At 44.6% G+C, this 15019-nt stretch overlaps 1 protein-coding gene across 4 annotated transcripts in view; it reads left to right on the top strand.

Annotated features, from left to right (window-relative positions):
• AGAP1 (ArfGAP with GTPase domain, ankyrin repeat and PH domain 1) overlaps positions 1–15019 on the top strand; it is a 507675-nt gene that overhangs the window by 328644 nt on the left and 164012 nt on the right. For all 4 annotated transcript variants that reach the window (XM_045560337.1, XM_045560338.1, XM_045560336.1 and 1 more), the window contains exon 11: positions 14746–14914. In XM_045560337.1, coding sequence (XP_045416293.1) covers positions 14746–14914 — 169 coding nt within the window. The remainder of the gene's footprint in view (positions 1–14745; positions 14915–15019) is intronic.

Here is a 15019-nt window from a genome sequence, read left to right as displayed (position 1 = left end):
ACCAGCAGTGTGAATGAACTTACAGGATCCACAGCGCTGTCCCTATAGCGGGGGACATCCAGCAGCAGTTTATGGGGGACCTGGGCTGCCCATCCTGACCGGAATTTGGAACGTGTCCGGGCAGCTTTCATGTCATACATAGGCACCCTGGAACCATCAGGCCACATGTCATTCTGGTTGGTACGTTTGAAGGTAGACATTGAGAAACTAGCTGGAAGATACCTGTTCTGGAAATCTGGAGAAAGAATTCTTTCACTGGGTAGGAAGTTTGATGATACTGTCTTCTAGATCACTTCAGACTAGGAAGTGTGTGCTCTGAAATTTTCACCAGAAACTCTTAGCAAACTAAAGCCAATGGAGTGAGTTGGACTTTTAAGTGAAAACCTGTCCTGGGCTTGAAGTTGCTAAGTGGTTCCTAAGACTCGGGCCCAGACAAACCCAGTCCAGGTAACTCATTTTTCTCAAGGTGCTGTTTTATGAAATTAAGTGACTCCTGTAACAGTTTAGATACCAGATGGGAAGCCCAACCAAAACAAGGAATGAAACTGCTTTAATAGGGTGCTTTACCCAGGACTGAGGGGCTTCCCAGGGCACAAGACTTTCACTGCTACAAGCAGGGAGGTCCCTGGCAACCTGCGCCCAACTGGTCACCCTTGTGCCAGGACTGACCCACTTAACTGCTCCTGTATCTCCGCCTGGCATTTTGCAAAGATGACTCTACACATTTAAATAAGACTGAAATAATACCAAGTAAGCGTGTTGGCATCTGCTGCTACTCTGTGGTCTGTGGTTTTGTTTCTTTGAAAAATTGTGTATCTCCAAGACCTCTGAAAAGCCCTAACTGCTTAGCTTTCTCGGGGGGACCCGTGTGAGTATGTGGATCCCGCCTGGGGCGAGGGAGGGTGGCCTGTGCCATGATCCTGAGATTCCCTTTCTATGCACTTAAAATATGAGCCTCAGGGAGCACCTTGGTAGAAAAATGAAGGGGATAATGAGAAAGAACTTGGACCTCAGGGCTTCACAGTTCAGCGTAGCTACCTATTCATCTTCCGTGTCGAGAGTGTGGCCGTCCAGGGCACGGCTGAAGTTCCTGCTGACAAGGACGTGCACGGTGGGACTCCTAAGTCCCATATGGTCGGGCCAGGGACTTTACAGTGGCCCTGCCCAGGAGGGCTCACTCTGCATCCTGGCCCTGGCTCTCTGAGCTCCCTGCAGGGACATTGGCAGGTCTGGTGGCCCTCCTCTAGGGCCTCGCCTGGCGGTGTCTGTGCACGGGTGGCTCCTGCTTTTATGAGCCTCCTCCTCAGGACTGTGTCCCCCTCTGCATGTCACCCACACGGAAACAGCTATGGCTCTGTCATTTCTCCCTGAGACACGAACTGGAACTCTCCTTCTTGAAGGACATTCGTTTCTAGGCAGATCTATTTCGAATCGAGCAGCTTGGACTCTCCTGCCGCACACAGGGCCTTCGATTCTGTGTGTTGCTGGGCGTGGTTTTCTTCTTTTGGAGTCAGTAGAGTCAAACTTGGACTCTCTAAAATTGACATCAGAATGCAGATTTCAGAAAGTTTGTAGTTTCTAAATCAGACAGAAAGTCTACTTCTTTACTGATATAAAAATAACAAAAAGATCTCAGATGATTCCTAAGTAGGTATTTGCCTCGGAAGAAATCATTCAAGAAAAAGAAGATACTTACGTATGAGAACAGTGGCGCTTAACTAGACTCACTGGTAGCAATTGCCATTGCAAATACACGTGAAATGGGGACATTTTACGTGAGGACCGAGGGGTCACTGAGAATCTGATCAGTCCCCTCACCCAGCTTCACATGTCTGCTAGGGGGGACCTCAAATGTCTCTCGGTGATGAACGTTGAGATACACTCGGAGAAGCTTTCCAGTGGCTTCCCCAGAACGTTGAAGGTGGCAGAAAGCTCTGTCCAGGTGGTTAGACGGACACATGCAAAGCCCAGTTTCCAGATGGAAAGCTGACTGAACCCTGGAATGACTAACAGCCCTAAAAAGACAGGCCTCCTTTCTTACTGAGAAGAGTGTAGTCAGTCATTTCATGTTTGTGGCGTGCTGCCGTGGTGAGCATATTTCACCTTGCAATCAACAGTTATTTTATCTTGCTCCCCGTGAGTGAGCCGCACTGCTGGAAGCCGTCCTCTGGTCTTTCCAGCCAGTGCCTGTGTTTGCATGTGCTGTATCTGTGGTGCAGGTGGGCCATGTCCCCTGCAGGCAGGCGTGCTGTGTCCGTCCTGCAGGTGTGCCGCCATGGCCTTCTGCAATAGCCCTTCTGAATCCCAGGCCCCATCTAGTGGACCTAATTGAGGTCAAAGGCTATGTTCCCCCACCCCACCCCCCTTTGCCCAGGGGCTGGCACGTGCTTGGCACATAGGTATTGCTGAGCACTTACTGGTCACATTGACTTGAGCACAGCCTCACTGGAGCATCAGGTCACGTGACTCCCGTGGTATCCTTGCTCCTAGACCACCTGGACAATGAACCTCACCATCAACAGTGCCCTGCCCGTGAAGTGCTCCCAGACCTGCCAGTGGCACAGAGCAGCAGTTGTTCCCGTGCTGCTTTGTACTGTCACCTCCTAATTCTCGTGTTTGTGTCTCCCTCCATGTAATTCTTTCCAGTGTTTGGATGTTGGAGGAGGGTCCCACTTTGCCTTCAGATGAAGTCCTTGCTCCTTGAAGTGACGTGTCAGGCTCTGCCTGCCACCCACATCCTGAGACTCAGCCCACACCCACTGTCTCAGTTTTCTTTCAGTTTCTCCCGCTTGCCGTATCCTCGGGCCCCAGGTCTTCATGGGGTGGTTGCCTCTGCTGACCCTGTTCCTTCCTGTCCCGCTTCTTACCATGCTAGCTTCTCTTCCCAGGCCCATCTTTAGTGTCACTTCCTCTCAGGAGCTCCCTCCACGAGGCCTGTCGGGCCCCTGCCTGCTGTGTGAGCCTTCACCTCACTCTGTGGGTCATTCCTCCCTGTTCTTGGCTCATCTCAAGGCCTGATTCTCCCACGAGACTGAGAACAAAGCGCCAGAGACCGTGTGCATCTTGCACCAATATATCCCTAGCATCTGGGACATCGTCTTGCCAGTTGAATGAATGAATGAATGAATGAATGAATGAATGAGGGCACAATTAGCCCAGACGCTTGGGCTGCCCTTAAATCTGTAGGGCCAGAATTCCCGAAACCACGGGAAAAGACTCTACCAGGTGATGCTCTTAAGGCACAGAAACACATCCCAGTTGTGTCCAGGCTCCATTTGCTACAAATTGAAGAAAGGATCTCCATGGTGTGGGAGGAGCTTTGCGGGGCGGGGTTGTTGTTTTGGGGGCTTTGTGGCGTTTTTTTGGTTTGTGTTTTGCTTTTTAATTGTGGTAAAATATACATAACATAAAATTTGCCATCTTAACCATTTTAAATGTTTAATTCAGTAGTATTAAGTATATATTCACATTGTTGTCTAAGCAATCTCCAGAAGTTTTTCATCTTGTGAAACTGAAATTCTCTACCTGTAAACACCAATTCCCCTTCCCCTCCTCTCAGCCCCCGGCAGCCAACGTTTCACTTTCTGTCTCTATGAATTTGTCTACTCTAGGGACCTCACGGAAGTGGAATCAGACCATATTTTTCTTTTTTACAACTGGCTTCTTTCACGTAGCATTATTCCCTCAAGGTTCATGCGTGCTATAGTAGACGTCAGAATGTCTTTCCTTTGTAAGGCTGCATAATAGTCCCTTGTATGTACGTATCGCGTTTTGTTTATTCATCTGTGGGTGGATGCTTGAGTTGCTTCTTGGCTCTTGTGAATGAGGCTGTTGTGAACATACGTGTACAGACACCTCTTCAGAGCTTGAGGTTTTAAATGTAAAAACAATGACATGGGAGAGCTATAGAGGAGGGCTAAATTTTAAAGCTGCCCAACCTCACCAGGGCCCTGGTTGAGAGAAGCCCCTGGAACATTTGCTGGGCCCAGTCATGAATATGGTCAATGCGGAAGCTTAATAGCCTGAATGATGGTCTGGAACCCGTGTGGCCTGAAAACAGCCACCCAGCAGCAACCGTGTGGTCACATGGGCTCTCCCAGAGTTCGCCGAGCTCCTGTCTCTGGCTGACTTGGGATGTATTTTTGTCATTCACCCAGCCTGTTTGAGAGAGCATGATAAATTGTTTCTCCCATATGTCAACACTTCCAAAGCCATGGTATGATTCTGCCACGATAGTAGAAATATTTTCAGGGAATCTCTACAGCTTTTGTTGGAAAAAGTGACTACTCAAAAACTCATTCCTTTTGCACAGACACACAATAAGTTAGATTCTTTATCAAAGTCTTATTTCTGTCTAAGGAATTCCTTGTTTGTTCTATAGAGCCTCCAGGGTTTGGAAAGTGTTTAGGATTTAGAAATAAATAGCCAAAATGTGTCCTCACTACATTTCAAGTTGTCTTGCTGTAGATAACACAGAGTGAGTGGAAGTAGGGCGAGACTAGTCAAGTAATGTCCTCATGCTTCTGTAAAAATTAAAACGCCAAACAGCCTAGCTAACATTTTCTTCATTGGAACACTCTGCCTTCCTGCATTTCTAAATGAAATGAAAAAAATAGAGCATATGTGTGTATATGTCTGTTTCCATAAATATACAGATTTAACAGCATGGCTTATGGGCTGAGTCTTTAAGCTTCTGGTGGAGTCCGTGTGACACGGCCCTATCAGTACACAGCACGGCGTTTCTGAGAGTCACTGGCCATCCTGTGTGCCCAATTTATGTCATTTTGTTTTCCATTCTCAGCCTTTTAGTGATACTAATTGAAGCCAAAAATTCCTGCAAAAGGTAAATAAATCAAAACCCTCTGCTCTCCTCAGTGACAGTAAGTCACAACACAGGACTCTGTGGGAGAGGACGGCTGTGGGGGGTGGTGAGGCATATTTTTTCACTTCTACCAAGAAATGGAATTTCATTATTGTATTTTATAAATATTTTCTCCTGTGGCTCGTAACCTGATTGCCGGCTTGTTGCTGAGGTCTTGCAAGGTAGGGAGAGGCGGAGCTGGGGAGGCCTGTTTCTTCTCAGGTGTGCCTGTGGCCCCAAATGGAAACCAATCAAGGTGCGATTTATGTTCATTAAGTGCTTGTCAAAACTGAAAAATTTTCTAATCAACGGCAATCTAGCTGCGGCCCCCTCAATGGCTGGGAGGGCCGCCTCTGCTGCATCGGCTATTTGCCTGTTACAACTCTAGGCTAAAAATCCGCTGATGATTACATTAGGCTAAGCTGCGAAGTAAATGAACCATGTCTTATTTAGGTGCCACTAGCTTCAGAGTAGTCCTGCCCCGCAGGGCACTTGATAGCGTTTTATGGCTTTAAAATTAGTGTAGCTTCCCATTTGCTGCAGGGTGCTGCATGTTATGCCTTTGAACTCAATAAGCAAAGGGAAGGGGGCCTTTTGTTTTTCCCCCCTTATTTTTTTCCTTGCATTTTAGCAATTTTGTTTTGCATCTTTTCCAGACGGCATTTTGCAATAAAAATGTCTGACTACCATATACATGCCTCCCCCACCAAAAACAAAAAAAAAAAAGAAGAATAAGAAGAGGAGGAGGAGAAGAAAAAGGAGAAAATGTCATGCATTTGCAGAGGGCCATTTTTTTCCTATGCTGCAAAGTGAAAAATAGCTTTGCAGGTCACCCTTAATGGCTCATCATGTCAGAATTGCTACCTCAAGTGGGAACAACACCTTTAGCTCATGAAATAGCCACATAAAGTCAGAGGAAAAATACTTCAGTATTTTTATTGGACAAGAGTAGTAAGAGCTAACATTTATGGAGGGCTCTGGTGCTCTCTTAAGCACTTTATATGTTATCTCAGTTAATCTTCACAACAATAGCATGAAGCAAGAACTATTATTCTTCCTACTTTTAAAGATGTGGAAACAGAGACCCCAAAAGAATGAAATAACTTACCCCAAGCATGCGGCTGGTAAGGGAGTGGAGATTGAACCCCAGGCTCTCTGACTTTGAGGCTCACTCTTGGACCAGAGTTTGGTCTTTGAAGACTTTTTTAGAAAATCAGAAAGTCACCGTTATCAGTGAACTGGCTGCTATACATTTGAACCACATCTCATACAAGGCGGCAGATGTTAGATTTAAGAAAATAGAATAATTCCTGTAAAGGCAGTGCATGGAGGGAAAAATATAGGAAATTTCTAAATAGGCCTAGGTGAAAGTTTAAAAATTAGAAGTACTTAAAATTTGAGATAGGCAACAACCGAAGTGGGAGTTTTTTTGTGCTTCCTGAGGTCGAAGGGCAGAAGGCCAGGCGCAGCTGTCTTCAGTGCCCCCAGAGAACAGATGTGTCTGCTCTGCTGTCTTAAAAATCTGTTTCTTTTAGTGATACTTATTGTAGCAAATTCATTCCAAGAAATCTGAAGTTTTAAAGAGATACAGACAGGTAATGTCACTTTGATGAACATTTCTACATAATTCAAATATTTCCAGGGTCTAGTCATTTCAAGCCATATTTAAATATTAAATTACTAGGATAGCAATGGAATGGTGCCGGCTCCTTGAAGTCGCTTGTGGTGAAATTCCACTCATGCCTTTGGAAGAGGCCTACAGTGACTGAAGACAGGCATTCATTTTGTATGGGCTAGGTTTGAGCACACATGGGTTGCAACTGGGTAATATTCAATTTAACCTAAAATGAAAAAAATCTTGCAGGGTAAAAGCTCAATATATAACAGTAGGTCAATCAAGACAGATACAATCAAGAAGAAAAAGATATATCCATAATTTGATTTGGAATTTTCTGCTATTTTGATTTATATTTTAATAACCTATCCCCCTGGGCTGATGTTGGACCATAGCCCACAGATGTTGGATGTGAGCCCCCACGGCACGTGGGCTGGAGATTTCGGCTTCTGTTGTGGTGTTGCAGCTCCCTGTTGCATGTGAAGCTACCACGGGTCCCAGACAAGGCTTCCCCAGCCTTCTCTTTTACCACGTGTTCCATAATTACCCAGACCGAGTAAAGCACTTACTAAGTAAAGAGTAAAGTCTCCTAACCATTACCTGTTCCTCTGTCACCATTAGACCTTCTCCCTCCGATGGCCAGTGGTCACTTTCACAGGCACTAGTCAACTGGTCTTTCCCAAGGCAGTTCTGAACGTGAAACACTGGGATTCTGTTGGCTGTCTTGGGAAACAAAATTATTTCTCATAGGACTTTGTGCTTTGAAGCTGCCTCCTACCTTGCTATTGTAGCTGTGATCCTTTGGAGAGAAGGAGAAATTGTCTTCTTTGAGTTTTGTGATCTGAAAGGATGTGGCCAGAAGATTTTTCATAGTTTTACAGTATTTTCAGGAGTGTGACTTTCTTCTGTGCCCGTGACTATGTATGAGGCTATTGTTTATTATTCATAAATGTTGGGCTTGAACATTTGCTTGATCTTTTTGAATGGATGGTACTATATGTATCTTTATAGATTAGTTTCCTTTGAAAATAATGTTAAATGGAGTTTGGGAATAGCAATGCATCTTAACAATGGCTTCTCTTACATACTTTTTTTTTTTTTGAGCCCAAAAGTGAGACTTTTTAAAAATAGAACTTAAACTACTGCTTCCTTTTTGAGCTCAGACATTCATGAAGTACAGTGAAAATGGGGAATAATGCATCATTCTTCTCCACTGGAAGACAAACAAATGTGAAAAACATTTACAATATCGTTGCAAGGTCCAACGCTTGCGTTCTTCCCCCAGTTATGTGCATGCAGTCACACACGTTAAGATAGACTAGTGGTTCTCAAATCTTGTGGGCTCAGGACCCCTTTACCTTCTTAAAAGCTACTGTGGAACCCCAAAAAGCTTTTGCTTATGTGGCTTTTATCTATTGATATTCATCATGTTAGAAATACAAATGGAAAAAATCTTTAAATATTCATATAATCCATTTAAAGTAACAGTAATAAATCACCCATTACATGTTAATGTAAATAATATTTTTATGGAAAGTATAGTTTCCAGAACAAAGTCATGAGAAGAGACAGCATTGTTTTATGTGTTTTCAGATCTTTCTGATACCTGGCTTAATAAGAGAGTTGAATTCTCCTATCTGCTTCCATCTGTTGCAATATGTTGTTTTGGTGAAAGTATGTGAAGAAAATCTTACCTCATACACGTGTGCAGTTGGAAGAGGGAGGAGCATTTTAAGAGACGTTTCTGATAATGGTGGATATTCCCCTTGCACACTTCACCAAAACTCAACATGTGATAGTTTCTTAAAGCTTTGTAATACAATGTGGAATCATATGTTTTTTCCTTCTCTGCTACATTAAAATCCATCAAACTGACCTGTACTTTGAATGACATTTCATTCATGTTTTATCCATGCGTGTGACATCATAGGTCTGTCATTTCAAAAATACTGTGTTTTGGCCAGGTGTGATTGCTCACACCTGTAATCCTAGCACCTTGCAAGGTTGAGGTGGGAAGATCACTTGAGACCAGGAGTTCAAGACCAGCCTGGGCAGAGCAAGACCCCCATCTTTACAAAAACTAAAAAAGTTAGCCAGGTGTGGTGGCTCACACCTGTAGTCCCAGCTGCTCCGGAGGCTAAGGCAGGAGAATACCTTGAGGCTAGAAGTTTGAGGTTCCAGTGAGCTGTGATCGGGCCAGTTCATTCTAGCCTGGGTGACAGAACGAGAACCTGTCTCTAAAAAATTAAATAAATATATAAAATACTGTGTTTTGAAATGAAGTATGCAGATTTCAAAATGGCGACACTTTTCTTCATATGATACCCAAAAATTCCATTCATTAACATCACCACCAATCTTGTCAGAAAAGTTGCTAAGTCTTTGGAAGATGTCAAACTCACGGAAAGAGATACAAATTTTTTAAATTCTCATTTTCTCCAGAAAGCTCAGATTTCATCTGGCCACAAACACTGTCAGGTGTTTCCCCGAAAGTGCTTGCTTTGTTCATTTTCAAGACAATATCTGTCAGATACCCAAGACTGAGTTACCATAGTTGGTCTACGTCTGGCGTAGTCTCTCTTTGAAGTAAAAATATTGTCCTACCAAAAAAGTGGCATACTTTCCATGTTATAACTCAGAAAATTAAAGAGATGCGTACTCAGTTGTTGAAATTTTTAAAAATATCTTGTTTGGGTTTATTAAAAATTTGTAAGTGAAACTGGTTTTGTTTTTACTTGGAGAGCATGGCAATGAATGATTTAATGGCAACCAATGCAGTTTGGGGCCACCGCCTCGATTCATGCTAAGGTGTCAGCATTTTTATCCATGATCACTGTTGCACCAACAAAACAAATCTCAACACAGTGATAAAGAGGCAAATAATGCTTTAGAATTGTTTTGAAAATTTTATGGAATCAAACTCCCTGACCGGGTGCCAAGGACCACACTCTGAAGATTGGTTAAGCTATTTTATACAAAGAGGAAAAACTCAATTAGATTGGCCATGTCAAAAACTCTAACAAATTTCAGTATGTCTGAAGAGTTATCTTGGTCAAAATATTAAATATTAAAATAAGTATTAAATTTTTTAGCATATATGTGTAGTCAGAAACCAGAACTTACTGGGAAAACCTAACTGGAACAAAGATTTGCAATGTTTTTTCCATCACTGAATTATGGAAATTAAGAGTCTTAGTACTTTTTAGAAGTTTATGTAGAAATGGAGTATGTTGATTACATTATCTGTACTTGAAGAAAGTGGGGCTTACGCGTTGTCAGATTTCCAAAGCCTTGTGCTTTTTTTCGGATGGTCTAATTTTGAGATGCCGATCATATCATTTATGCATTTCAGCTTAGCTTTAAGATCTTGTTAACTGCTTTTGGTACCCCTATGAACACATCAGCAAACCATCTTTCACCAGACAGCCAAAGGTAACCTCTGGACACAGGCGGTGAGAATCAATATACTAGGAGTATTTTTAGGGACTGTTGATGGATTGCTGTATTTTGAGCTTAACTTCAAGTGCCAAATGCCCCAGAGCTGACTAAGATGAACTCACCATTTACTGAGAACTGTATAGGCCATCAGGCACGGAGAGGGCTCCGGGATTGCCAAGACAAAATGCCCGCACCTTTCCCTTTGTGGTTTTGGGGAGAATTCTTGTGTGTTTTTCAGTAGCCTAATACGGATTTGGATGAGGACTTTGTACCACTCCTTGCTGGAGCAAAGTGTTACCCATTTGACAACCTCACAGTCCTGGGAACACATAACTGAGATTCTAGGACAACTTTGTACAGCAGCAAATCAATTAATTCTGCGTATCAGGAGTGATCTGGTACACCGAGGCACTAATGACTCCGCGTCCTTCGCGGAAGGCAGCCCCACGGAAGGCGGGAGCCCTGGCACGCTGTGCTGCTGTCAGCAAGTGAAAGCTGTGGGTCTCTGACATGGCTCTCAATTGCTAGCAGGTTTCTCTCATTGCACCTCATTTGCATCTGGGACATCAATTAGCATGTTTGTTGAGGCTAATTGAATGAAACTCAATCATAGCTCTTAATTGCTTGACTATGTGAAAAGAAATCACATTAATGCAGCTAATTAAGTGTACGGCAATAGATGCAACATAATTAGGAGCGAAATGTAAAAAACAAGGGATGGCAAAGGTGCCTGCGCGGGGTGGCAGGGGGACGGTGAGGCACAGTTACCGAGCGATTGGCGCGTTCGAGAACGGGTCCCTCTGCTCCGGCGCCCGCTTGGAAAAAATAATGCGCATGATGAGCATGGACAACTTGAGAAGAAAAATGCAAATAGGTTTGCAATTACTACTTTTTCAAGCTGTTGAGGGGCAGGAGATGGCACCTCTGGGGGGCTTGGCTCCTGAGTGGGCCCCGGGGACTTGTTAAGTGCTGTTTAAAAGTACTTGGCTTTGAATTACCCTCATGCCTTGTTAAAGGGTTTTTGCCTCTTTTATCTTCCATCAGCATTTTCCACAAGAAACATGGAGAAGGGTAGTGCCCGTAACATTTGCATATCAAAATCCAGCTTGCTGTCTTAATTTCACACGGGTCCCTGTCTCGGGCCCATCAAGGGGCTACACATCCCACTTCTGAGGAGGTGACATTGTTTCGTGGTTGTAACTTTAATGCCTCAATAACCAGGCTGAGGAGGATGAAAAGGTTGGGTTCTTTGAAAACCAGAAGGCTCAGTGTAGCTTCTCACGGGAGAAACTGGAAGCCGCAGACCCTTGTGTCTTTGCACCCACCTGTGTAGAAAGCCCTGGTTGGAGGGCTTGTAGTGGCTAAGAGACATGTTTTGCAAAGTTTTAAAAATTTTTAGTGGCTTGAAATACAGGAATTGCCAAATTTATATTCTGATTTTTTTAGAGCTAGTTCTTCTGAAGTTTCGGCGCCTAACTCAGGCAAGAAAACAGATCCCCGGCCCATGCTGCGCTGAAGATAAATGTGTTCCCTTGCCACATTCAAATCCAGAGAGCAGACACTTGGTACATTTCTATAATAATTTTAAATAAAATATCCTGGTTATTGTATGTTAAAACATGCCTATTAAAAGAGCCCATGCTGAGGCTTAGTCACTATCTGATTAGCCTCATTTTAGAGCCCATAAGCAATAAATGCTCAATTACACTCCTGTTATTGTATTTTAATTTGTTAAGAATTGGCATTAAAGAAGAAAGTTATAGCAAGTTGATATTTTTAAAGGAGTAACTATGCAAGAAGGAATTCATTATTTACAAGCGTTAACTTTGGTTTTGAAACTTGGGTTTGCTTATTTTCAGTGGGTATTAGTGGAAGGAAATTCAAGATGTCTAAGAACAACTCCTTTTAAAAAATGGCCTGCGCTAACCAGAGATCACTTTCTTCTTCCATGTGCTTTCATCTGCCATCCGCAACACGTAGCGCAGTCCCGAGAGTCCATCTCTTCCAGCCCACCTCTTCCTTCGCTCGAATGTAGTATAGTTAATTAATTTAACAATAACTTTCTGTCGTCTTTGGCCCACATCCTTTCAGAACCACAGCTTGTGTCATAGTGGATCATATTTCGGGGAGTTCACCATGTTGATTTGCATGTGGAGTCTTCTGTCAGGGACGTGCGAAGTCACATTTGCTGTTCCCGGCCTGAATACAGCCTTCCCCTTCCCCAAAGCCACCACGACAGCCCCAGCAGCGACAGCCCCAGCCAGGGACAGCCCTGCGTACATCAGTGGCATCCTCTCCAAGCCACCCTGGGAGATAACGCGGACAGTTGCCAGCCCACGGTGGCTCCGGGCCCCTGCCGCTGGCCTCCAGGCTAATGTCAGATGCCGGCGTGCTGGGGTTTTCTTTGCCCACGGTTATCCTCTGCTGAGGAGGGGCCAGCCTCGCCCCTGCTCCGAATCCGCCCCCCTGGGGCAGCTGCTGGGCCTTTCTCCTTTTGCCCTCAGCTGGTTGCTCTCCCTCCTGGTCTGACCTCAGATTTTAAGCTTCCATGCCGCGCCAAGAGCTGGCGCTTGAGGTCTGTCCTCAGGGAGTCATGGGGACCCTGAAGCAGCATATGCTCCTGGGGCTGGTGTCGGCGACCCTTCTGGGGCTTGTGTATCTCTCTGTCAGAATGTCTCCCCGGCATGGCTGTGCCCTCACGTTGTGGACTTTCTCCTCCTGCCCTCCCTTCCCTGTTGAGAATTCCTACACCCTTTGTCCTGGAGTCTGGATTGACTCCCGTGTGGCCCCCTCTAAATTGCTTGGGTCAGGCTGTTGACACCCCATCCCTACCTCCCCATCCCCCCGCACGCGCTCTCCCTTCTACGGGTGGATGGGCGAGGGCAGCCCTCTCACCCTCTGCCCTGCGGAGCCACGTGTCCATCCCCTGAATTGGAATCTTGTGCTTCTGGTTCCTTGTATGGTTCCTTTTGTCTGTGCACTTCCTGCTTGTTGATACACCCGTGACTCCTTCTCAGCCCCTGCACCTGCTGGAGTGCGGACACTGCCCTGCAGTTTAAAGATGAATGGCCTGTTTCCCAGGAGCCACTGGGGTCCTTCTTTGGATCCCCTGCAACTCTCTGTGTCCCCTGCAGCTCCCTCGGTGCCCTTTGGCGCTTCCCTCGCCCCACAGACGGGCCTCCAGCACTTGCACTTTGCTTCTAGAACTTCATCTCCTTCTCTCTCCGCACCGCTAGCTCTGCTGGTCGGCAGTTACAAGCAAGCATCTCACTTCTCCAGCCTGCCTGGGTCCCTTGCATAGGACATGCAGGTGTGTTCGGCAGTTCTTCTAAAGCTACGTAGACCTGGACTTAATCACTTACAACAAATACAAATTTATTCATTTTAGAATCTAAAGGGAATTCACAAGATACTGCCAAGGAAAGAATGTGTTTATTCCCACTTCCTGCTTATCGTTAAAACCCTAAAATGTGGTTTATCCAAGAGTGATATTGTATACAGTCGTCCCTCGGTACCCTTGGTGGCTTGGATATTATATACAGTTGTCCCTCGGTACCCATGGTGGCTTGGCTCCGGGACCACTGAGAATACCAAAATTCTCCAATGCTCAAGTTCCTTGTATAAAACGGCACAGTATTTGCCTGTAACCTATGCACATCCTTTCATATACTGTAAATTATCTCTGGATTACATGTAATACCTAATGCAATGCAAATGCTATATAAAATAGTTGTTACGTTGCATTTTTATTTGTATTATAATTTTTTGTTGGTTTTTCTTTTTTGGTTTCAATCTGTTAGTTGGATCTGCAGGTGTGGAACACGCGGCTATAGAAGGCAGACTGTATATTCTGTCTTAATGTGCAATATCAATTAATGTGTATGCAGAGTCCTTAGAATACTGTACTGGCAGACAAGGAAGGTTGCTACCGAAAAAAAAAACAAAACAGTGCATTAAAGGGTCAGTAACTCTCAACTGGTCTGCAGGCCCCTCCCCCTGGCTCTCCGTGCCTTTTGCCTTCCCCCTTCCCTGCCCATCAGTCAAGTCTTAGGTGTCATTTTACTCCACAGTGAGTTGTTAAGTGACCTGTGCAAAGAACTTCACTGTCAACCTCGGCTTCCCTATAGTTCCCTGATAACTGCTGGTCGTTTGCCTCCAAGAGGAGAAAGAAGCACATTCTGTTCAGGAGTGCAGTGAACCTACTTGGGAAACATATTTGAGCACCAAGTAACACACTTTCTTTTTAACGTTGTGCTTTTGTACACCCATCCCGGAGCTCCATATTTTTTCAGTGCCACACCACGAGCCTCCCAGACATTGTCCTGGTCCTTAACAAAGCACTTGACCTTTGCCTACGGTTTTCAACAGTATTCCCACCAGACAGCTTCAGTCTTGTCTAGATGTTTCATGGTATTCCCATCTGAGACAGAAAGGTTTTTACAAAATAGTTTCCTACTCTATGTATGGAATTTTACCTGGCATTTACAGAAGTCCAGGTTCCTCACGTGCCATGTAATAAGCAAGAGTTCAAAAAATAGGATTTTATTTGTATACTTATTTTCTAATGCCCTGTGAAGGAAATATCTACTGTGTCTCCTGTTTCTAGTGCCTGGGTTAGTTCAGGACACAGAAGCAAACTCTGATTTAAATATGATGATGATGATGATGATGCCACCGATACTATACACATCAAAATCTTACTGTGTTTAACGTGATTTCCACAGTGGAAGGGTCATAGGATTACAACCCATGATGTCTGATAGAACCTTTTGTCCTAGGTTGTAAAAGGTCTTCCTGTTAATCTCTCTTGGATGTTTAACGTTTTAAACAGGATTACATGCAGAATGTTCATGGTAAAGAGATTGATCTGCTGAGAACCACTGTGAAAGTCCCAGGGAAGAGGCCACCCCGAGCCACGTCGGCCTGCGCACCCATCTCCAGCCCTAAAACCAATGGCCTGTCCAAGGACATGAGCAGTTTACACATCTCGCCCAATTCAGGTAAGCTGACAGCACACAAGCCAGGAAATCAAGTTCAACAGCAGTAGGGGGTACTGGCTTGAGGACGGTGTTGAACTCTTAAGGTCAAGTGGCGATGTTAAGTAT

This window comes from Lemur catta, chromosome 8, assembly GCF_020740605.2.
Source record: "Lemur catta isolate mLemCat1 chromosome 8, mLemCat1.pri, whole genome shotgun sequence".
NCBI classification, from domain to species: Eukaryota; Metazoa; Chordata; class Mammalia; order Primates; family Lemuridae; genus Lemur; species Lemur catta.
The sequence above is the reverse complement of the archived record's forward strand: the minus strand, read 5'-3'. Positions and strand labels throughout refer to the sequence as shown.